The 23,894-nt window shown below is 48.6% G+C and overlaps 1 protein-coding gene across 1 annotated transcript in view; it reads right to left on the bottom strand.

Annotated features, from left to right (window-relative positions):
* The window catches only part of LOC135825755 (tyrosine-protein kinase Mer-like), a 16,481-nt gene extending 3,305 nt beyond the window's left edge, over positions 1-13,176 (bottom strand). The window contains exons 1-12 of the mRNA XM_065338379.1: positions 12,855-13,176; positions 9,329-9,522; positions 8,843-8,966; positions 8,379-8,519; positions 7,606-7,804; positions 7,028-7,065; positions 6,015-6,098; positions 5,558-5,623; positions 4,615-4,847; positions 3,671-3,783; positions 1,691-1,850; positions 770-906 (exon numbers count right to left, since the gene is read on the bottom strand). Of these exons, the coding sequence (XP_065194451.1) occupies positions 770-906; positions 1,691-1,850; positions 3,671-3,783; positions 4,615-4,847; positions 5,558-5,623; positions 6,015-6,098; positions 7,028-7,065; positions 7,606-7,804; positions 8,379-8,519; positions 8,843-8,966; positions 9,329-9,522; positions 12,855-13,008 (1,643 nt within the window). The 5' untranslated portion in view covers positions 13,009-13,176. The remainder of the gene's footprint in view (positions 1-769; positions 907-1,690; positions 1,851-3,670; positions 3,784-4,614; positions 4,848-5,557; positions 5,624-6,014; positions 6,099-7,027; positions 7,066-7,605; positions 7,805-8,378; positions 8,520-8,842; positions 8,967-9,328; positions 9,523-12,854) is intronic.
* Between the last annotated feature and the right edge of the window lie 10,718 nt (positions 13,177-23,894).

Raw genomic sequence — 23,894 nt, 5'->3', positions numbered from 1 at the left:
ACTTGATCAAAAAGATGTCCTTTTTCGCGAAGTGTCATTATACCCGAAGTCTCATTATATGTATTACAGTGGGATGGGACTTTGCTCTGGGCATGGAAATTCTGTCGTTATTCGCGAATTGTCGTTATATCCGCAGTCGTTATTAGCCAAGTTGACTGTACACCACAAGCAAGGCTAGTTCATCGCTACTTCGAGTTTCATGCTACGCAATCATCAGGCAACAGTTAAAAGAGATAAAAGAAACTACTTTACAACTTGAACGAAATAGTGGTAGTGACTGCGACATTCCAAAGATTTAGAGTTGGGAACAGCAGTAAACGTTCACGACATGACTATAGTAGCGAAACAAATTGTTTGCTTAGTTGATCCCTTCAATCCACGTAGATGCATGGGTGCGCAACTCTGCATGAGTTTCGGAAAACGGAATTCGTCCTTGATGTCACTTTCAAGAGCTGCGAAGGTCTCAATCGGCTGCAACAGTGCCGCGTTACATCAGTACCGCGTATCACATAAACGACAATCGCACTGTCCAGGATCCATATACGAGAATTCCCTTGGTACCATTCCCTGCGAGGCTGCGTGTAATGTTTACTGACTAAAATTTGATTGTGAGCTTCGTTAGACCAGTGGACATTGCTGCAGAAAGTCTTGGTATCAAAACATTTGTGTTTTTAAAAGGGATTCCCTCCTACGTACGGAGGTGCATGCCCTGGCTTGTGAACTACTTGTGACAGTTCCAATACAATGTCTTCCTACAGAAATCACTTACAGTTGATCTGGGCATCTATCGGGCTGGGACAATCGGTTGCCATCGGAGACGAAGTCGGCAATCTCGGCATTGCTGATACCCGGGTAGGGAATGCGGCCGAGGGATTCAACCTCCCACATCAGCACTCCAAACGACCACTGTTCACAAGGGCAACGCAAGTACACAAGACAGAACTGTCATGAATGACTTCATAAGCCGAAATCGCCGAGTATAATTTTTCCTTCGTACTCAGATGGTGAGCCAGTATAATCATTGCAAAGTGAAGATGGGACAATGTGTTAAGAACTTAGACTCGTTGGAGCAACCATCTTAACGTGCTTTAAAAGAGTTATAACTAACTGTCCAGCGGCGTAGCCAGATCATACACAGTCAGAGAGTGTGACAGAACGGCACATAACTGACGGGAGGGGGGGGGGGGGGATTACTGAGTCGCGAGGTTCCTCAGACCACTGGACATTGATGGAGAAAATGTTCGCCTCATGACATTTGCAGAGTATGGATTCAATATTGAGCTGCAGGTTTATTTTGCAGTTCCCTGCTACCAAATCACAATGAGAGTTGATGAGCTGATACACCAAAGGATATGATAGCAGAGCCACTAAGCCAGTAAAGCAATCCCTTTACTCAAACTTGGTATGGCCTACATCTTGCAAACACGAGGGAGTGTCGGGGTGCTAGAAAATACAAAGGGATGGTACTACTTCTTTAAGTAGGCATCTCCGGAGAGTTAACTGTTTCGAACTTGTTAGGTCTCTCCAGCAGAGGTCAGGTTACGAACCAAACCGGTCTCAATGAAATCTGCCAAACAAACAAAAAAAGCATTCTAAACCAGTTCAAAGCACCAAGGTCAGAGTGTTCTAACTGCGATAAACACAGAGAGCGTTGCGCGGGGATTGGTACAAGCTTATCAACACAACTTACCACATCTGATTTGGAGGTGAACTTGTAGTAGCGCAGGCTCTCCGGAGCCATCCACTTGACGGGCAGCATGAACTCGCTGTTAGCACGATAGTACTCTTCATCGTACATGTGACGCCCCAGACCAAAGTCACCAACCTTCACTATCAGGTCACGGTCCAGCCTGTGTGTAGACAGGACAAAAGGTGATACAGTCGTCCCTCTCTAATCCAGCACTTTATAAACCAGCAGCCTCTATAAACCAGTGCAATTTTCAGCAACCAAGATGTCCTTTTCATGCACATTGGCAGCAGCAAATCATATTTTCTAATCCAGCACAGTCCCTAATCCAGCACCCTCCCTATTCCATCACCCTCCCTATTCCAGCACCCTCCCTATTCCAGCACCCTCCCAATTCTAGCACCCTCCCTATTCCAGCACCCTCCCTATTCCATCACCCTCCCTATTCCAGCACCCTCCCTATTCCAGCACCCTCCCTAATCCAGCACCCTCCCTAATCCAGCACCCTCCCTAATCCAGCACCCTCCCTAATCCAGCACCCTCCCTAATCCAGCACCCTCCCTATTCCAGCACCCTCCCTATTCCAGCACCCTCCCTATTCCATCACCCTCCCTATTCCAGCACCCTCCCTATTCCATCACCCTCCCTAATCCAGCACCCTCCCTAATCCAGCACCCTCCCTAATCCAGCACCCTCCCTAATCCAGCACCCTCCCTAATCCAACACCCTCCCTAATCCAACACCCTCCCTAATCCAGCACCCTCCCTAATCCAGCACCCTCCCTATTCCAGCACCCTCCCTAATCCAGCACCCTCCCTAATCCAGCACCCTCCCTATTCCAGCACCCTCCCTAATCCAGCACCCTCCCTAATCCAGCACCCTCCCTAATCCAGCACCCTCCCTAATCCAACACCCTCCCTAATCCAACACCCTCCCTAATCCAGCACCCTCCCTAATCCAGCACCCTCCCTATTCCAGCACCCTCCCTAATCCAGCACCCTCCCTAATCCAGCACCCTCCCTATTCCAGCACCCTCCCTAATCCAGCACCCTCCCTAATCCAGCACCCTCCCTTATCCAGCAGAGTTTGCGTAGCACACATGATGCTGGGTTATAAAGGGACCACTATAGTCATGCTTGTAAAATACAAGTGTTGAAGATCTTTACTGGTTAGGGGCCGTCCGTAAATATCGATATTTTTTCAAGACGATATTATTTTTGTTAATCTTTCCCCAAACCCCCCCCCCCCCAATACGAACATACACATGTTTATGCAGAGGATCGATATTTTTTTAATGAAGTGCTAAAGGACTAAATGTCAGTAAATGATAAATCGAGTCTCTTGTGTGCACCTGTGTATGCGTTTGTTCATGATCGAGATGCGCACATGCATACATAAACACAGTGATTACGACTTTGACACAGAGATTGACGTGGAAAGAATGAGTCATACATATACACAGAGACGGCTATACGGAAGTACGTGGTCATGGTGGTGGTGGTGGTGGTGGTGGTGGTAATGGTGTGGTGGTGGTGGTCATGGTGGTGGCGGCGACGGTGGTGGTGGCAGCAGTGGTGGTGGTGTGGGTGTGGTGTTGGTGGCGTTGCTGTGGGTGCGATGGTGGTGGAGGTGGTGGTGGCACCAGCTGTGGCATTGGCGATGATGGTAGTGACAGCACCAAACCAGTACAACGTACTGGGTGTGTACTGCATTGTTGTGAAATGATGTGTTGTTTTCCTGTGTGATGGCATTCCCCAAACTGTCTCGTCTAGTCGCTGCATGTGCGAATGAGCATGCGTGATTCTGTAGTTGAGAGTCCTTTTGTCAGTCTTCTTGTTTGTCTCTTTCAGTGTAGTCTTCATTTCCGTCATGTCAGCAATATAATGTAAAACAAACTAGTCTTGTCCTTTGTGTCCTGTGTCCCGGGGAACGGAATGGCTGAGATTCCGTAACAGCATGAACAACTCAGCACACCTCACTTACATGCAATTGCGAGCTGCCAGATCCCTGTGAACGAAATTCTTTGAACTGAGATAGTCCATGGCCAAGGCCACTTGCAGCATGACAGCATATAGCTCATTGCTACTCAGCTCCTCCTGCAGTGTATCAGCACACCCATACAATGTACAAAGGAGGTTTTAGAGTTTGTGGCAACTCCGAGTTTCTTGCTCAAAACAATCACTAGGCGACTTGCGATTATAATAATAGTGATCCACATTATTGCGTGGATCCCTCTCCGCTGGCTAAAGGCAATCTGTTTGTTTGGGGTACCAACTTGCAACCCAGTCTTCAAACCAAGTGACCATTTGACTGCATGCTGTCAACCTCACGAATAACGACAACTCGTGAATAACGACACTTTCACGGACACGGGTCATTCGCAAAGCTGACTGACTGTATGGGCAAGACTAAGTAAACTTTAAGCAGCAGATGAAGGCCTTAAGGGACATATTTTGATGAGTAATGGTGCGAAAGCCCTCAGCGGAATTTTCACTGGCTTCTATGCTCCATGTGCTCAACCGTTTGTGACACAATGAAACCGAGTGCACATCACTATCGCTACTGGTAAGAAGGTACCTTTTTTTCAGAGTATAAGTCGCACTTTAAACACTATTAATTCGCCCAAAAAATGTCGGCTTATACAACCATGGTCAAATTGATGATAGTAAAAAAGAGGACCATAAGTTTACAAGTTATCCGTTTTGCCCAACACTAACGATTATAAGCAGAATACTGTTGACCGTGTTAGTGTTGGACAAAACGGATAACTTGTAAACTTATGGTCCTCTGTTTTAATTTTAATCCTTGGCTCTGATGATAAACAGGGTAGAGAGAGAGGTCTGTAGTTTGTGCGGCATCTACAGTGGTGTACACATGTACCCGGGAAGATACGGTAAGTAGGTCCGCGGCCGCAGGGATTCACTCACCGTATCCTGGTCGGACTCGGACGTACGGAACGGCTTGGGCACGGATGCGTTGTGGTTGCGCAGGAACGTATGCAGATCACCCCGGTCCATGTACGGCACAATGATCTGCGGAGAGGCGTTCTCCGGCAGACAGACACCGATCAAGTTGAGCAGGTTGGCGTGGTTGAACTGCTTCATGGTGACGGCCTCCTGGAGAAAGTTGTAGACCTGCTGTTCGGTGATAGATCCGTTCACTGCAGGAACAAAAAAAAACAGAAAAATGCAGAAATTTGTATTTAGAATGAGGATATTTCGTTTAGCCTACGGAGAGCACTCAACACAATAATGTGCAGCACTCAACACAATAATGTGGAGCACTATAACACACAAAAAGGCACAAAAGAGGTTTACAGAGTTCAACACAACTCATAGTTTCTAGCACAATTCAATCATCAGGCAACTTTTAAATTGTATTTATCGATCAACACGCTCTCGATATCCATTGGGCAAACATTTGATTCATCAAGCACGAAATAGAACAAATTCTTCACAAGCAAAGGAGGATTTCAGACCCGGTTGCACACAGTCAGGTGAAGTCTATGAGTAGACTTGGTCTTAGAAGGCGACCACTCGGATAAGGCGACCACTTGTCCTAGAAGACCACTGAGGCCAGGACCAAGGGATGCTATTCCCAGTCAAATGACCCTGGATAAGGAGACCACCTGGTAACTGAGACCATGTTTTGAAGGTCTCTTGAGCGGTCGTCTTAGACAGGTTTCACTGTATCTCTGGATAGCACTGCTTAGCATGATGGCGACAGTGAATCAAATAGCAGCGAAACACTGATGTCCCGAAATGTCCGTCGTGGGTTTGGGAATAGTCGAGTGTCACACTCTTGGTTACGTCCTCTTCGTAAAATAGGACATGTGAACAAAATTTAAACAGCAAATGAACTTCCCCGTACCTCTCATTGTTTTGATAGCCACACTCTCTCCCTGGTATGTTCCAAGGTAGACAACACCAAATGCACCTGCAAAGGATCATGAGAGCACACATACAAATACTAGTACAAGAAGCATGGACATGGACACACGTGCGCAGGAGCACATACATATGAACACAGAGATGAACACATGGAAACAGTTGAAACAGAGAACAGGCAGGTGCCGCGGAAACCAAGAAAGGCTAAACTGCGTTGTTGGTCGGTATAGTAAGTGCTGTTCTTTGCATCATTTGCCTACATCTATTCCTCTCTTGTTTTTGAAGTTCATTATCCTGTCTCAACCCATATTTTTCATTCCACAAATTGCAGAATTTCTGGCAGGAGCCTCAATACACATCAGCAAAATTGATGCGCATTTCATGGAAAACAGTTTCAGTGGCCGTCAGTACATTTGGATATCACTCAATGCATTGCTTACCTTTTCCAATCTCATTCTCGGATACAACCTCCCCAGCGCCGATCAAACAGTCTGCAAACGGATGAGCTTGTTGGCGACGACGACCTACCCGGTAAAAACAAAACAAAAGAATCGGAAAAATGAAGAGCCAGTAAAATCCTTCTGAAGAGATGGCAACGAAACCGTTGAAGGAAACCCAACCTGTGTGAATGGGTTAAAAAAAAATTATTATACGAAAGTCCACTATAGTACGAAGTAGTGGTTGCGACTTCGGTGATGATTTGTAAGAAAGGGTTTGCTCCCCACACTGGAATAGCGTGAGCTCCAGTGTGGGGAGCAAACCCTTTATTTTTTTAAAGTCCACTATAATCCCGGATATGCACGAGAAGTGGTGGCGTGGCCTGGCTGCTCTGTCGACCTTGAAGGTCTCGGCGTCTGCGCAGACAAAGCCCGCCAGTGTGTGTTGCGCAACTTGCTTTACTTATTGCGTTGATTTCATTTCTGTCTACGCGGACACTTTTTGGAAATAAGTACACACAAGGATTGAAGTAGCAGCGCAAACACACAGAACAGTCCTGTGGCTGCAATCTAACAAACCCTGGCCAGCCACCACGGCAGCACAAGCATGGACTCTTCAAGCCACCGCCATTAGCATGTGTCCTGTCGTACTGCATGGAGATGGAGAGGACCTTATTATTCACAAAGGAAGGGCCTTCAATAGTAACCTTCAATAGTAGCCTTCAATAGTAACCTTTAATAGAAACAGGGCAATTCTAAACCAATAAGGCTTAGTGATGCCATTCTCCCGTGGAAAAGCACAACATTTTGTGGTAGTTATTGACCGAGCAGATACAGGGTGGATTGAGCTAGGTGAATTGAGTTCATTTGAAAGAGACTTTCAGAACAACCCTGTAAACCTAACCACATACCAGCAAACAATCTCCCCCCCCCCTGCTGCAATCACAATACACACTTAACGACTTCATAACTGGTTCAAACGAGGCCAGAAAACATGATGGCGGAACTGATCATACCATTTTCATTCTTGCGCTGAATCTGCTTCTTCCTCATCCTATAAGAATAGGCAGCAAAGCAAACATCAAGCAATCAGTTGAAGATCCGAAGGATTCCACAAAGAAAGTAAGTTGAGATCAAGATGTAGGATCCAGTACTACTTCTTCCCTGCTCAGTTAATGAGGTCTTCAAACAAAATTAGATTGCTAACATACACTGCACTGTTTGCTCTCCATCTCTTTCTTCCCTCCCTCTCCCTCTCCCCTCTCTCCCTCCCTCCCTCGCCTCTCCCTCCCCTCCCCTCTCCCTCCCCTCCCCCTCCTCTCCCCCTCCTCCTCCTCCTCCCCCTTCCCTCCCCCCTCCCCCTCCCCCTCTTCCTCTGTCTGTCTCTCTCTCTGTCTGTCTCTCTGCCTCTCTGTCTCTCTCTCTCTTTCTCTGTCTCTCTCTCTCTCTCTCTCTCTCTCTCTCTCTCTCTCTCTCTCTCTCTCTCTTTCTTTCTCTACCTTCACCAAATCTTCACTGCCGCTTAACAGAAGTTCAAAACCCAGGGTAAATGAAACCCAGCCGAAGAAGACTCGGATCCACCCAATCCTCTTACTTTCTGTTCTTTCTATAGTAAATGACAAAGACAAGGATGGCCGCCACGGATACAGCAATGCCGGCTATGGCTATCAAGAGGACAATAAACACATCGTCTTTCTTTTGAGCCGTGGTGCCGGTGGCAGGTGCCTGGCGGACAGTGCTGGTTGCCGGAATGGCAGTAACCTCTTGCGTTGTGACCACACTTGATGGTGGGCCTGAAGTGGATCACCACAAACCAGTACAAAGCCCATTGGGACATCAGAATTTCACAACAAACCACCCGTAACCCAAGGAGTTTCCACGTTGACAACAAACACAATGACTCTCAAGAAATTAACAAGACCCTGGCTCCTCACAAGCAACATGGTCGAAGTCTCCACGAGTAGTTTTGATTATTTCTCAACAGGTGGAAAACCGGGCAACATGAAATTGACCAAGTTGGAAGCAACATAAAGAAGTGCATGCCAAAAACGACTGACTGCCTTGGTGAGAGAGAGAGAGAGAGAGAGAGAGAGAGAGAGAGAGAGAGAGAGAGAGAGAGAGAGAGAGAGAGAGAGAGAGAGAGAGAGAGAGAGAGAGAGAGAGAGAGAGAGAGAGAGAGAGAGAGAGAGAGAGACAGAGACAGAGACAGAGAGAGAGAGAGAGAGAGAGAGAGAGAGAGAGGTAGAGAGAGGTAGAGAGAGATGCAGCGACAGAGACAGAAATAGAGATAGAGACAAATAGAGAGAGACAAACAGGGATAGAGAGATATACTGCGCACAGAAGTAAAGAGACTAAACACAGGCTTACCCATTGTATTGCACACCACTGTCTGCAGTACACGCACTATGAGGGTTTTGCGGATTGGGTACGTTATGGTCATGTTATAGTAGACGGACCAGAGCTCAGGTTGACTGGACACATTGCTACAGGAAATCTGAAAGCTGTGATCTAAGTTGGGTAAGATGATAATACGTGCATACCATTCACATACACATTCACACATGCACACATGCATGCATGAATGCACGCACACACACACACACACACACACGTGCGCGCGTACACACACACAAACACACACATGCACACACAAACATAAGCCTCTTTTCAGCCCCATAGTAAGATTAAAACCAGAGTACATAGACAAACAAAACCCGACCTGCAGTGCATAATCGAACTCGACTTGGAAAAAATTGACAAAAAGGATCAGAATTTACAGGAGATGGATGTGTATGCTTTAGTAATACACAATTGTATCCACAGCTCCTTACCAAGAACTCGACCCATGTAGGCCTCTTTCAGTGGACGATTGTTCTTCTCCAGATACTTGGATATCCTTTCAGTGATGTGTGGGGCGCCGATGGGTGAGATAGTGATTTCATACAATATGATTTCCTGCAAAAAAATCACATAATTATACAGGTGGAATCCTGATAATTTGAATATGGCTTAATTCGAACATACCGCTTACTAGTAATTAGAAGTTTTTCCAGGACCGATTTCTGTCAATACGATTCCCACATAAATGTCTCTGATAATTCGCAGGCAGGTGCAGCCAAACCCGCAACGATAACTTTATCCTGTGGTTTTTGAAACACTGAAATACGGACCATTTGGGCCCACGTTTCCCAAACTGTTTCTGCGGGAGGCCCCGCACCCCCCCCCCCCTACCCCGGTTTTTCATAGTCACCTCAACGTAGAATAACTTCCAACACCCAAGGGTAAGACCCAGCAACGGGAATAGGAAATCCACTCACCGAGTGTTCGCGCAGCCAGTAGAAGCGTGGCGAGTTCTGCCAGTTGAGACGAGCGTCCATCATGAACTCTCCCAGCGTGTCGGCATACTCCTTGAACGGATAGCGCTCGAAACCGCCGCTAGTGTTGCAGTTTAAGCAGAGATCAATCCCGTTGAGACCGCTGCCATAGTAACGATGCTGAGGCCAACCAGCACCTACATGCAGGCAGAAGACACAAGAGAATGTATTTTCTAAGTACGTGTACAGCGAAACCTGTCTAATACAACCGCTCATGCAGGGGAACTTAAAAAATGTACAGGTGGTCTCCCTATCCAGGGTCATTCGACTGGATGCAGCACCCCTTGGTCCTGGTTGGTATTTCATGGTTTGCATGAGACTCAGTGAGACGGAGCTTTCCGCATCTGTAGGAACGCCAAAACGCGCAAGGATCACGGCGTAGATGCAGCTCGCACGGAAGTGGTCAATGACCGAAAGTCCCATTGGCTGCATCCATATTTCCCACGAGGAAACGTTTTCCAGGATCCCATACACTGTGCTTGGATTGTGTTCGGCTGATCCAGAGCGTTTTCAGATCAATGTTTGCTTTGTCTTCAGCTGTACGCAAAATGAAAAGGGGACCAAAGGCCAAACACTCCTGTGAGTCTTCAAGCAGAAGTCATAACTATGAAGCAGTGATGCTGCTAACAAACCATGCTGACAACATTTGCCGGTATTAATTCCGGGGTAGAATTGGACATGTTATTCAGCCCCGCCTTCACTACAATCCCCCCCCCCCCCCCACTCCAACACACACAGCCAGCTCCACTGACAGTTTGGGTAAGGGTGAAGTCCATAGTCAGTTCTGATCGTAGAGGCAAGATGCATTAGAGAGCTCCTGTTCCAATGAGCTAGACATACAGTATTTTCCAAAGTAAAAGCCGCACTGGAGTACAAGCCGCATCCAAATTTATTGTCACACAATTCATACAATCATATACACTGCATTTTACGGTTCATTCGACAATCGCAGTATTCGCCGCATTGACCTCATTGGGTGTATTACGAGTGTCTACTTCGAAGTATAAAGTACGGTAGTAAGAGTAGATGACCGATAATTACATTTATCACTCTCTTATTACAGGTCTGCTCTCGATATAACAACTCTCACTTGTACTTAAACCTCGCTAGTACATTGTACATAAAAAATCAAATCCCGCGCCGAAACAGCATCACTCTCATACAAATTTTGGTCTACACAACATAATCCTACATAACATAAACATAACACACGCTACTGCACGGTCCCCGGCGTGCGCACTCTCGATACAACATACATTCACGTGCACGGTACGATCAAGCGGTAGCTGTAGCTAGGCAGTTTAGGTCAGTTTAGTCCTACATAACGTTAACCTCGGCATAACGCACCCTACGGCGCGGTCCCTGATGTGTGCACTCTTGATACACCGCAGATTCATGTGCGCGGTTGGTTAATGCTTGGCATATGCATTTCGTGCAAAATACTCTAGAACAGCATGGTGACTGAACACCATTGCTCGGCATGCTGCGGCAGATCTTGCATTGTACTGTGGCTGCTGCACTGCTGTCGGCAAATCTTGACATAGTCAAATCGCACTCTGCTTCATAATCAGGTGCAGATATGTCATGCACGTCACTTTCAGATTATGTCCATGCCATTGCTAGATGCACCTGCACTGCTACTTCTTGATGTCATTTTTGCTGCTCCGCTTGCTGTTTTTATCCGTTTGCTTGGTCGGCCACCCTTCTATTTTTCTTGAAACTTGGTGCAGACTCGGCAATTCACAGGTTCATGTCTTTTCCAACTAAATGTTACCCCTTGTCCACAACCACCACCACAGGGATTGAACTTTTCTGTGCTCTTTGATCTCTTCAGCACTCTTTGGCAAAGAGCACAGATATATGTTGGGTGAATGGTAGGGTCGTCATTACAAACATCAATACTGAATCTCTTTCCCTCAAACCAGTTAACACTGAATACATTCTTCATCGTTTCGCTGTAGTCAGACACTGGATATCTCGTCTGTTGGGAGCACGCAGGAAATTCTGCGCCTCCAACACGGCATAGATGCTGAAAATGCGCTGCATGGTGCTCCATGTCGTGCGATGCGTCGCAGATGTGTATATCTTCCACTGGAAACAGAGAAAAGTAAAGGCCCATCGTATTTTTGAGTTCACCATCGTATTCAAAAGAACTTGCGAAAAATATAAAGGACAACTACCCGAGGATGCGAGGAAAACCTCGAGTGGTGACTGAATAACTCCAGAAGACTTACCACGAGCGTGATGAAGGTAGCTAACAATATACTGACAGCAATTTCAGTCTATAATTCCACTGCGCCAAAACAGAAAGCAACTTCCTTCTCCTTCCTCCAACCAAGGAATGTTTGGTACCAAAATGTTGCTTTGCGCGTGAGCTTTCCACCCACGCGGATTTAGTATCACAAATGTGGGGCTAGCGGCAGTAAATCGCAGAAGAATGATAGCAACTCACCTTAATCTCAACGTAAAAATGATTAATCTTTGATTTTTTGCAAAAATCAGCTGGTACCCCCCCCCCCCCATGTTAGATGGCCAAAAATCGCTGGCTGAAACGTTCAGTATCCAACCTTCCGCATTACATCCCTAGCCCTGTCCTGATCCACTTCGATCCACAAAGGCAGGTGTCTCTCAAACTACATGCAGTTGATCTCAGATATTACTGTACTCGAGTCGGATTTACTCGCGAAGTCATACATCGATTAGATGTGTTGCGAACAGAGGACGCCTTACGATTTGTGTCAATCAACACTCGTGATTCGCGATCAATGTTCAGAGCTAGACGACGGCTTTGCGCAGTGCGCTGTCCACGAAGTGACAGCGGATCTTCAGATGCAATGACAGCGGTATCCCACAAGCCATTCCCACAGGCAAAGATCGTCAATGGTACGATCTACATCTCTTTACCAGATGCACCAGTGCAGGAAAACAGGTGGAAAGGTCCGGTCCGCTTCCACACGGCTCGACATCACACTGACTTGGCTGCTTCTCCGTGTATGTATCAGAGTTTTACGAGGTACTCTAAATTGCCGTATTCCGTTGAATGCTCAACATAGCAGAACACAATGCGCCGCCTTTAGACTTAGATCTACTCAACACGAAGGACGAACTCTAATTTAAAATAATAATATATTATACGAAGCAAGGCGATAGCCCAAGCTTTCAAACTTTTTGACAGGAACATGACTTTCACTATCTCACTATCTTACTCCGACCCGAGACATCATCGCGAAACACATGTCATGTAGAAGCAAAAGCAATGTGATTTCCGATTTCCAAAAGACATCATAGCGCGACATTTCCCCTACACGACACTCCAGACTCCAGAGTCCACTCCAGAGACCCAACCATGTGCAGTACACAGGGTACAGAGAGTCAATCATCTTTACTCAGAGCCACTCAATCTTTAGAACATTGGCATCACCTGCTTGCTGGCTCGCAATCATTATAAAATCATCGGCACGCCACTTACCGACTTCAATCTCGCGCCAGAAGTACCAGGGGATACACCAGTCTAGAGAGGACACCGGATGACTCGGCGAGAGCAGCAATACAACGACAGCCGTCAGCAGCACACTCCGACAAGTGGAACCTCTGCAGGGTTTTGAAGCCGCCGCCATGGGCATATCAGCCGGTTGGTAAACTACTGTGCGAGTCAGTACGACCCTCCGCTGCCGCTCAGCTAGTACTGGAGTTTTCCACAACTGTGTGTCCGAGAGACTATTGAAAAACGTAAGCAATGATAAACGTCTCTCACCACGTACCGAAGCAAGCTGCTAAGGACGAAAGTGAGTGGCGGTTGAACAAGGGACTTCTTGGAAATCTTCAAAGGCAGAAGGGTAATGACTGAGTCTGTAGAGTGTAGCTGTTAGGTCTACCGCCCGGCCTGCACGAAGAGGACGTCGGACTTCTGCAGTTCTGGGTACTACTACTACAGTCATGATGTAGTGGCTAGGTTTTGGAGTACAGCATAGACCCTACGGCGCCCCGCCTGTTGGCTGTAGCTAGCACGCCAGACTCAGACTGAGACCTCCAAACCCAATGCGGCTCCATCACTCAGTCCATGAGGCATGACTCCATGTACTGTCGACATGTCGTGTGGACATGGAAATCCGGTCACACGTCTGGCGGCCCCAGGCCCCCAGGTCGCTGGCCATGGAGCCGTGGATAACCATCATAACGAGTTACGTGGACATGCATTATGCGCTGCAGTGCGCTGGACCGCTGGTCGCATCGGATCAACATGACGTTGTGCACTGCACGCAGCGTTCTGTACACACTGCACTGAGGGCGCCGGCCCCGGTCAATCGACTGGATTTCCATGTCCGCTACAGACTACAGTACAATTAACTGTTATTCGTACAGTCATGTACCTTTTAGTACATGTAGTGAGGTTCTGACGGTAAAACGTGCCAAAGTATGGAAACCTCGCCTCGCGCGGTACCGGTATACCGGATTAGTTTCATACGGATTTTTTTCATATCGTTTTCCGTGTGAAGCGCGCTTCACACGGACTGGACTCGACTCGACTCCGCGTGAAAACTGAGCGCATACGTACAGTGTATGTACAAAGTACACATACATGTGGCGGGCCCGCGGGGAGTTCGATCGAGCGCCTGCTACGTACGGCAGAACCGGTGCAACGTTACGTACGAAAAATCCGTGTCAAACTTACTCAACTCACTGCATGCACTGCAGACTGTGCAGTTGACACGGAGTTTGGTACGTAGTTCCTTTGGCTTTGTACAGCTAGCATCTCTCGTCGAAGTCTGACGTCACAGCTTCTTGACAACGCGTAGTTACTTGGCCATAGTGCCATGGCATCAGTGCTGTGGTGACCAACAAAAGTCGCGTCACCTGCACATGTCGTGTTTCCAGTGGCAGCAGCATGCAGTGAACACAGTACAGCTACAGCATCATTATTTTTGACTGAGGAGCGCGCGAGCGAGATATTATTATTTTCTAATAAATTTAACTGCTACTTGTCGCGCGCGGAGTTCGTAGTTTTCGCTTTGTAGAGAAGGAGAAGCAGTGCCAGTGTAGTGTGCGTGGTCTAAGGCAAGGAGGCAACTACCCACAGTCAGTCAACGAACGTTTCAGAACTTACTCCGGCACGGCCTGGAGGTTATCTTATTATCAAATATTCCTAAGTGAACTTGCTCTCTCTCTGATCTGAGCTGATTGAACTCCAAAAGAAACTAGGGATGAACATAGAGCAAAACCTAACTGTTCTCTAGCCAGGCCTCTACTCAATCAACAACGTATGAGATACAAACTAGAGAACTTATACAGAATCTAACAAGGCCGTTGGCAAGGGGGCCAGCTAGGAAGCTTCAGCTGGTGTCTATTGCGGGAAACAAGCAGCAGGCAGCAAAACAGCTAAAGAGAGTATGTGAAAGTGTAGCAAGCAATCTGGAAATGCCATTGATTAATCGCAGCACGCCTCAGTGCTACAAAGGAAGCATTGGAGCATGAAACTGATATCGCAGTGAAGATAAGTCCATACAACTGCACAAGGACCTCTTGCAAATGAAGCATAGCGGTACAAGTATTGTATTTTGGAAACAATGAAGACTACATATAATTAGTGGTGGTATAAGTACTCTCCAGTGTGTAGTGGCGCCATGCAAGGATCATGGAAGAACAATCGTAAATGTAGGAAGTACTGTATGCTTCTAAACAATAAGAGTCATGCAAAATACATGTACTACTAGTCATGTGTAAACTGTAAAGCAGGGATACTACAACAGTAGCTGATTTTTGCTTGACACGGAGTTTGGTACGTACTACAGTGCTGGCAACTGAAATCCGACCCCTGAGCGGTGCGCTCACGCCGCAAAGGGCCAACACGGGATGGTAAAACTACGAAACAGAGACCGCTAGAATGTGAACCCACCGCTCAGGGGGTCGGATTTCAGTTGCCAGCACTGTAGTTCCGTGTAGCAGAACCTCTCGATATCCTAGCACTACTACTAGTATGTACATATAGACGGCACTGGTAGACCTACGTCTACCCTAGTCTACGACCTGGTGACCATCGGCATCGGCGCCGTAGTCCGTACTCTACCTCGACCAGCGCGCTTGCGCAGCATTTGAGTGTGCGAATGCCGGACCGGAGTGGTGGCGGGAGGTTGGCGAAGCAAAACAAAAACCAGCTTTTACGACTCCCTGACAAAAACCTACTTACTACACACTGTCGACGCGTGGCGTCCAGAGTAGGCATATGCGGATAATGCCGGCAGAACAATTGGCAGAATTCGGTACTTTTTCTGGTAAGGTTCATGCATGTTTGGTATGTGGATAAAGAAATGGAGCAGAATTCGAGGAATTGCACGCCATAAGGTTTGTATGGTTCTGCCATTTTCACTGCTTTTCGAGCAGAATCTGCCACCTTTTCGAGCATTATCCGCACACCCCTAGTCCAGAGCAGAAATCGGCGCCGCCTGTCAAATCTGCATTCACGGCTGTTTGCACGACTCGTATCTGATCTTCACCTTTTTTTCTTCTTTTTTTTCTACAAAATCCACATATCCCCAGACACTGGGGTGAATAATGGAGTGCGGTGGTGGGGCCCATCAAGCTCAGCCGACCAGAGGTCTCGGCTTCATAGCTCCATGGACGCACCAAAGGGAGATTGGGTAGGGAGGATTAAGTTGAAAAAGAAAACAGAAGAAAGTAAATGGAGAGATTGTATCGCTCAGTGAGCTAAAGAATAATGTTGAGTATTGATGTGAACGCTGTTAGACTTTTAGCCTCTTACTCGCGTATGCTATGAGTGGCCCAGTGCCAGTTCGTTCTGAGGAGATGGTGATAAGCTGCTGTCTTGAACTTTTGGATGTTCTTTGGGTGAAATGGGTGGGGAATGATAGAGGAAGGCAGCTGGTTCCAAATTGGGATGACGGAGTGGGGACAGGCTCGGCTCACATTGTTCCGGGAATTGGCAGGCAGAACATGTTGTAACTGATGGGGATGCGCGGTGGATAGTCGTACAGCCTGGCGGGTGAGGCGTGTGGTCCTGGGCTGGTGTGTCGGGGGTGGAGCCATTCTCGAGAGAAGAGACGTAGAATTATCGCAAAGGGCTTTATCCAGGAGGCAGAGGGCAGCGATGGTGCGGCGAATTTTCTTATCGCACCTTCAGACTACAATGTGCTCTGAGTATGATAGATGGGCATCAAACGTCACTCCAAGGAGCTTCAGTCGCAAGCATTCCGGGACCGCTGTGCCGTTGAACTGGATGGGTGGTGTCTCCCAGGGTCTGCGGTGGCAGGACACAGTCATGGCCTGTGATTTCGTTGGCTTGAAAGTGACGCGCCACTGAGCACCCCATTCAGCAAGTGCATCCACACCAGCTTGGAGGTTGCGGCACACTTCTGTCACATCATGTGGCGTTGGCATGTGGGCATAAAGCGTGGTGTCGTCTGCGTAAACAGCCGGGGTGATCCCTTCCGGTAGGACGTCGCAGGCGTCATTCACGTACAGCAAAAACAGTGTGGGCCGAAGGATGCTTCCTTGTGGGACCCCAGCATCAATCGTGTATGATTCTGAAGATGCTCCGCCGACTACTGCCTGCAACTTTCTGTCGTACAGGTAGTCAGACAGCCAGTTGAGGAGGGGACCAGTGATGCTGTAGGACGCAGCCTTGTGAAGCACGCCTCGGTGTGAAACTTTGTCGAATGCTCCTGCTATGTCTACAGCCAGCACGCGGACTGCGCCACCACGGTTGACTTCGGAAACCCAGGAGTGGTTGAGAGACGTGAGAAGGTCAGATGTGCTGTGCCCCTGCCGGAATCCGTACTTGTGGATGGACAGGCCCTTTTCATGCTCACGATGATTGATTATGGCGGTGTTGACAATCTTCTCCATGTCTTTGAAGACAACAGATAACAAGGACACAGGTCGGTAGTTCTTAACAGCAGAGTGAGATTGCTTCTTGTGTCGGGACCACACGGGCTACTTTCCAGAGAGAGGGCTGGGCTGGACATGGCACCGGAAACAGAGTGAGAACAGCTTGGCAAGTGGTGCAGCCAAACCTTTTGAGCACTGCTTCAGAACTCTGGCAGGGATGCCATCGGGTCCGGTATAGGTGTTGGCGGATAATGCTCGGTAATATGGGATATAATGCTCTCAGTAATGCTCCACAAAAGGCCATATAATGCTCCAAATAATGCTGATAATGCTCCGTCGGATGGAATATAAACTCCTGAACCTTGCGGTATCGGGCTAAGAAAAGCGCTATAATATTGCACCCATGCTATGCAACATAGAACGCACAATCTGGATCCGCCGCAGAGACTCGGACGGCCTCAGTAAGACCGGTGCCGGCTAGAGCCTTCCCAAGTCGTTTCTGATACGCCAAGAAGGACTCCTTGACCAGCTTCTGCCTCTGAGTTTCCCTCTCCAAACGAGACTTTCCTTGTTTGTGTCTCGCGGTAGCAATATGGGACATGATTATACTCTTCTTCCCTGGCAATGTTGTATGGCATGCCAGGCACACTAACTTGCCACAGTCGCTTTTAAGCGGCTCCGCACCCGTGTTTCGGCACTGATGGCCACTTCAGTGCTCTGTCCATGAGCTATTCGCGTCCTTTTGGAAACATTTTCAGACTTGGTAATAGCTGTTTTCTGAAAAGACCGCTTCCTCGCTATCGCGGCAGGATCTGCAGTTTCCAACTCGACGACGTCACTATCATCAGAGGACTCCGCCAAAAGCTCATCTGGAGAAAGCCCAGCTTCCTCCCAATCCCAAGAACGGCATCGCGGCGAGTCAGCCATCAGCGTTGGCTGCTAGTTAGCTGGTCTTACACAATGGTCAATGTCCGCTGAAAGTCCAGCGTTACTCTTCGACAAAGACATGGACTCTTGCTTCGATGAAAAATGTTTTTTGTAACATTGTGGACGGTTAACCGGGTAAGGACTTAGGTCTGGAATATGTGCGTGTGCGCACCTCCACCGTTCCATGCTGGCTCACATTTGTTTCGTTGGTTCGGCGTTGTTACCTGGATCTTCAAAAAGTAAGCAATGACTATGTAGTTAGTTAGTTGCTGGCCGAAGATAGACTTCCGGGACCGGAAGTTTCTGCGAGAGTTTCCACACTGTGCTGGACCACAGCTAGCTAGCACTATACCATGATTGCACATGTATGCTGCATGCAGTATGCTGGGCCTGGCACTGCGTGCCACGATCTGTTTGGTACCATGCATGATGCGTGCGGTGGTCTATCGCTTGTAAGTAAAATATTAATTAGTTGTAGACTATTCTATAGTAATACATCGCGTATAGTAATAAATGTTGCCAATCAAAGACCAACGCTATAGCCGATACGAATCTGTACATGAGGATGTGTGTAGATCTACTATGTAGTCATGTAGAACGTCGTATAATGCCATTTTTGGCCTCGTAATGCTTTATAATGCTCGTAATGCTCCGGGTGGTGTATAATGCTCGATATAATGCCAGCATTATCCGCCAACACCTAGTCCGGTAGCCTTGATCGGATCCAGCTGGCGGAGCTGGCGGTGGGCTGTCGCTTCCCGAAATCGGACAGTTGTCAGGGCAGATGTTCACCTAGGAGGAAGGTCGGAGTGCTGTAGATCTTGATCACCCAGGCTGCATTTGCTCGCAAAGAATCCTCCAAAGCAAGTAGCCTTTTCCTGGTCGGTGACATATTCTCTGCCCTAGGCATTACGTAGGACAGGGATAGACGAGCTGCAGCCAGAGCCTGCAGCTTGCTTCAGGAGTGACCACCATTGCTTGTTTCGCAGTGATCCATGTTTGAGCTGATCTCGGATGCGGGCAGATTCTGCCTGCTTTGCGAGACGGAGGCAATTGGCAGAGGCTCGGACCTTGGCATTGTAGTCAATGAGATGCTGGTGGTAGGTGGGGTGTCTCCTGAGACGGTTCCATGCATTCTTCTTTGCCTGGGTAGCGGCTGAGCATTCCGGCGTCCACCAGGATGGATCTGTTGGTTTCGTCGAAAGTTCTTTGTGTGGGATGAAGCGATCCATGCCTTCCATGACAACAGCGGTTAATGATCTGCAGGACGCCTCGGGGTCTTCGGATATATTATCCCAGTTTGCTGTTGAGTAGAAGTGCCGAAGCCGGCCCCAGTCTGCCTGAGCATACCTCCAAACGCGCCGTTTAGTCCGTGGTTCGCGGAGTGGGGTGGCATCAAAAGTGTTTAAAAGCATGGTCTGATGCTCCAATGGGGTCCAGTACATTTACCACCACTGAGGTCTCCGAGAAGTCGCTGAGTATGAGGTCCAGGGTGTTCTCACCACGTGTCAGTTGAGTAACGTGCTTGTGGAGCCCGTGGAACGCAGAGAGTTCTTCCATGTATTCACCAGCTGGCGTAGTGTTCGTGCTGCATAGCCAACTTTCATTATGAACATTTAAATCCCCAGCTATCACAACGCTGTTCCCGAGGGATCGAGCTTGATCCATGACTGAGTCAATATACTCAAGCAGAGAGACATCTTGTCCGGGGCACGACCTGGGTCGGTGCACTGTACATACAACTACTTTCTGGCCATTGTCCAGGTGCAGGCGAAGCCAGATGACCTCATGGCCATGGCAGTTGATGTCACTCAGGTGGTCAAAGGAGAGGGAGTCCCGGACCCAGACTGCAACTCCGCGGCCTTGAGCAGATCGGTCAAGTTGGAGGGGTGAGTGGAAGCCCGGCATGGAGGAGTCAGATAGTGAGGCTTTCTCCGGGGTGAATTTAGTCTCTGTTACGATGGCGATGTCAGATCTGCTCCGTGCAACAGCATGCTGGAAGGCTCCAAACTTTGACAGCAGCCCAAAAGCATTAAATTTTGTCAGTAGCTTCAATACTGGGTAAGTCCTTGCGCAGCTGGTGTTCATTGGTGTTTGTGTGGCTGACTTTCCCGTCTTCCGTGGTGTGCATGCTGCACTCATGGACTCATGGACCTTGACGAATTTGGCCACGGCCACAGTTCGCTGCTGAGTGAACTCTGTCACTCGCTCCTCTGTGCAATCAGCGTTCAGATTTCCCACATACACGACTGCCTTCCTTGTTTGGTGGGGTTCTTTGGATACTAGTTTCCACGATTCATCAGCGATTGGGTCGAACGATGTTTTCTGGGGCTTGACTGGGGGCGCCCAACAGTCTGAAAACTTTCGTCTTCCTCACTCGAGATCTCATGTTCACTGCCAGTGTCATCCACGTGTACGCGTTTGAAAGCGCTACGGTGTTCTCCTGCTGCTGTACCTTTTTATTATTTTTTTTTTACTGTCATGAAACCTCTTGTACGGGCAAAATAACACATTTTTGAAGAATCAATACAACTACATAAAAAGAATCATCAGAATACAGTAATGATTGTACAGAGTCTGTCACTCAGTAACATCACTGCAGGTTCACTGGATGCGCGCCTCCGCCGCCACTAGCACAGCAAGGGACTCAGGCACGGCAGGAGCAAACCTGCTCCTTGATCCACGCAGGCACATAGCACCATAACGCACCAGGGCAAACCCAAGGCGGCAGCGCAGCAAGGAGATAATCTGCGCGTACAGCTCCTTGCTCTTCTCAGCCAGGAGAGAGATGATCCGCGTGAAAAGAGCATTGGCATGCTTGCCATAGCCACCAGAGGCAGAAAGCACTACGGGCATGCCCAACTTCGCGAACTCGCTCTTCGTACTTCCGGCGCTTTTCCTGTTCATGGCGTCTGTAGCTAACGTTAGCAGCGAGGGAGGTGGCACGATTCACGCAAAAGGGTTGAACACCCGTACATCAATAAAGATGCGCTCGAATCGGCCACCCCACACACCACTAGACGCAATGCCCAGCCGAGCTTGCTCCTCCGTGACAGCTTTGCGATGGCGGAAGGCCTCTCTGGTGACGGGCTGGAGGTGGGGTTCCACCGTCACGTTATGAGCTCTGGTGGTGATGTCCCTCACCTCGTTATGTCGCAGCGTCGGGAAGCCACCAAATGGGCACGCAGAGGCTTGGGAGCCGAGGAAGTGTCCAGCCGTACCGGAGGCACAGGCCATCCCGAAAAATCTCCCTTGGTGAGGGTGAAACCATGGCGGCTGAGTGGGCGGCAGGTCAGCCAGCTGGATGCACTCTTTTCTGAGGCCAGGTCGAGAACAGGGGCCAGCTCCCGGTGATCCGAGCGAAGGGCGTCAGCCATAGACTTGGACGCGCTCCGCTTCTCGGCACGAACCGTCGCCTTGACCGTCCGGAGCTGAGTCAGAGAGTCGCCAAGAGACGACTCCTGCTCCAGTAGGCGAGACACGAGGCTAGCCGTGATCCTCCTGGATGAGGTGTACTGTTCAGCCACTGAACAAGGGTCTGCCATACCCAGTGCCCCAAGCCGGCAAGGCAGAGAGAGTAGGGCGCGAACAGTTGCCCCAGGTGGAGCCTGACCCGTGATGGCCGGGATGAGCCGACCGCTGATTGCGTGTTCCAGCGGTTCAAGCAGGGGCGGCGGGATGGAGGAGGTCCGGCAGAGGAAGGACCACTTGTTTTGCAGGCCCTGTGTGAAGGCGGAGTAGGCGGTCTGTGGTTGCGATGCAGCGATGGTCGTGAGCTGCGCAACTTCCTCACACCAGGCGGCGACCTCGGACTGGACAAATAATTGTTCTATAAACTCATCCGTACCCAAAGGTGCACCAAGGTGGCGGCATCCATCACACGTGACCTGCACACTGGTCCCCTCGAACGTCTCGATAGCAGCTGCGTACTTTGAGGGCTTGACCAGGAGGAGTGACTTCTGGGCGTTGCAGTGGTAACCATACCCGGGACCGTGGCTGACAAGATCGTCCCACCATTGGCGAACAGGCGTGAGCTTCCCACCGGCTGCAGCATCGTCCGCATACCAGCCCTGTTTCGCACCAGGCACTGCAACTTTCTTGATGAGCGGGAGGACTCCAAGCGCGTATACGGGCATGGCCAGAGGGTCACCCTGGGTGGTACCCTCGCACGATAGCAAGCACTCTCCATCAACGAATAGGCGGGATGGTTGGCGGTAGGTATTGATTACAGCTGGCGCTATAGAGGGACAGAGGTGACGGATGTTCCGTAAGCGCGGGGGGGGGGGTGTGTGACGTGTAACTCATGTACATTAGGGCAACCTATGCCTGTGTACCTCTCCTTCTCATTGTGATCGATTTAGCACTTGTGATAGTTATGTCTGGTAGGGTTCATACACCTCCATTCTGCACTATTCCTTTTTGTGTTGATTTGTCACATATGTGAGATTGTCGAGTGTTTACACCTTGCGCTGGCATCTTCTTTATAAAATAACATAATTCAGCTTAACTCCATCAATCAACAACTGCTTCTCCTTTGATGAGTTCCCCGTCATCTTTATGGAACAAAACAAGACTTGTCAGGAGTAATACTACTTGCTTTCGTGGAGTGTGGCTGGTGAACTGTTCGTGCTGTTGTCTGCAAGCGTCGTATGGTCTCGTCGGGTCAAATGAAAAACCTATTACTACTATTTGACGGACCTATGGAAGATGGCAACAAATACATGTAATTACAAGTGCAATGTTAGACCTGTGATTGAGTATACATGTACATGTAGTGTCGTAGTGTGGTACTGTTGTTTTCAAGAATGAGCTTCGCAAACTCACTTGCAAACATAGTGCTTCGCTCTCCGGTATGCCCACACCATGTACATGTACATGTACATAACCCCCCCCCCCCCCCCCCCTGTGTGCTCCCCAACGCATGCACGCTGCACAACTAACTACACTGTAATACTTTTCACTACTTTCACTAATACTCACGCCGAAGTCGCAACCTCTATTTCGTACTTTCACTTAGCTTGTACAATCATGTACATATGATATAATCCAAAACTGGTAAACCAGTATTAGATAAACCTTGTTGTAGTTCACGCAATTGTTAGATTGGCAGCATGAAACAAGGAGGAGGACACTGTGTTCGAAAACAGTGACCTTACTACAACCTTCCGCGGTTGGCAGAGCCCCGGTCCCTGCGGACCATTTGAACCATAATTTATGGGTATCGCACCCGGTTCTGACCCTCGTCATGCTAGGGGGTTGGAAGACTAACCGCGGAAGGTTGTAGTAAGGTCACTGTTTCCGAACACAGTATCCTCCACCTTGTTACATCATGCTGTCAAACTAACAATCATGTACTAGTACATGTGCATGTACACCCTTCAAAGCGGTGAACCCCTGGGCCTTGATAGGCGACAAGCCTCTGGGTCATCCTAATAAAGATATTATTATTATTATTACAATGTCATATCAAAGCCAACTGCGTCATGTAGCCTACATGGTCCGAGGCGCCAAGGGCCGGGAGGTTTGCAAGTAAAACGTTAGTTGCAACCGACTGTGACGTCAGAAAGATAGTCAGACATACAATGTAATCAGATGCACTTGGGTCTTCATCGTAACAAGTCATGTTGTTCCAGGCCGTGGCTAACACACAATCATATCCTCAGTATATTCCCCTGCAGGAGTAGTTTTTTGCTTCATAACCACACGCCGCTATACACATTGAAGTCGCCAGCGAGGATAA

Source organism: Sycon ciliatum, chromosome 10 (assembly GCF_964019385.1).
Source record: "Sycon ciliatum chromosome 10, ocSycCili1.1, whole genome shotgun sequence".
NCBI lineage: Eukaryota > Metazoa > Porifera > Calcarea > Leucosolenida > Sycettidae > Sycon > Sycon ciliatum.
This window is presented reverse-complemented; position numbering and strand designations above follow the sequence as displayed.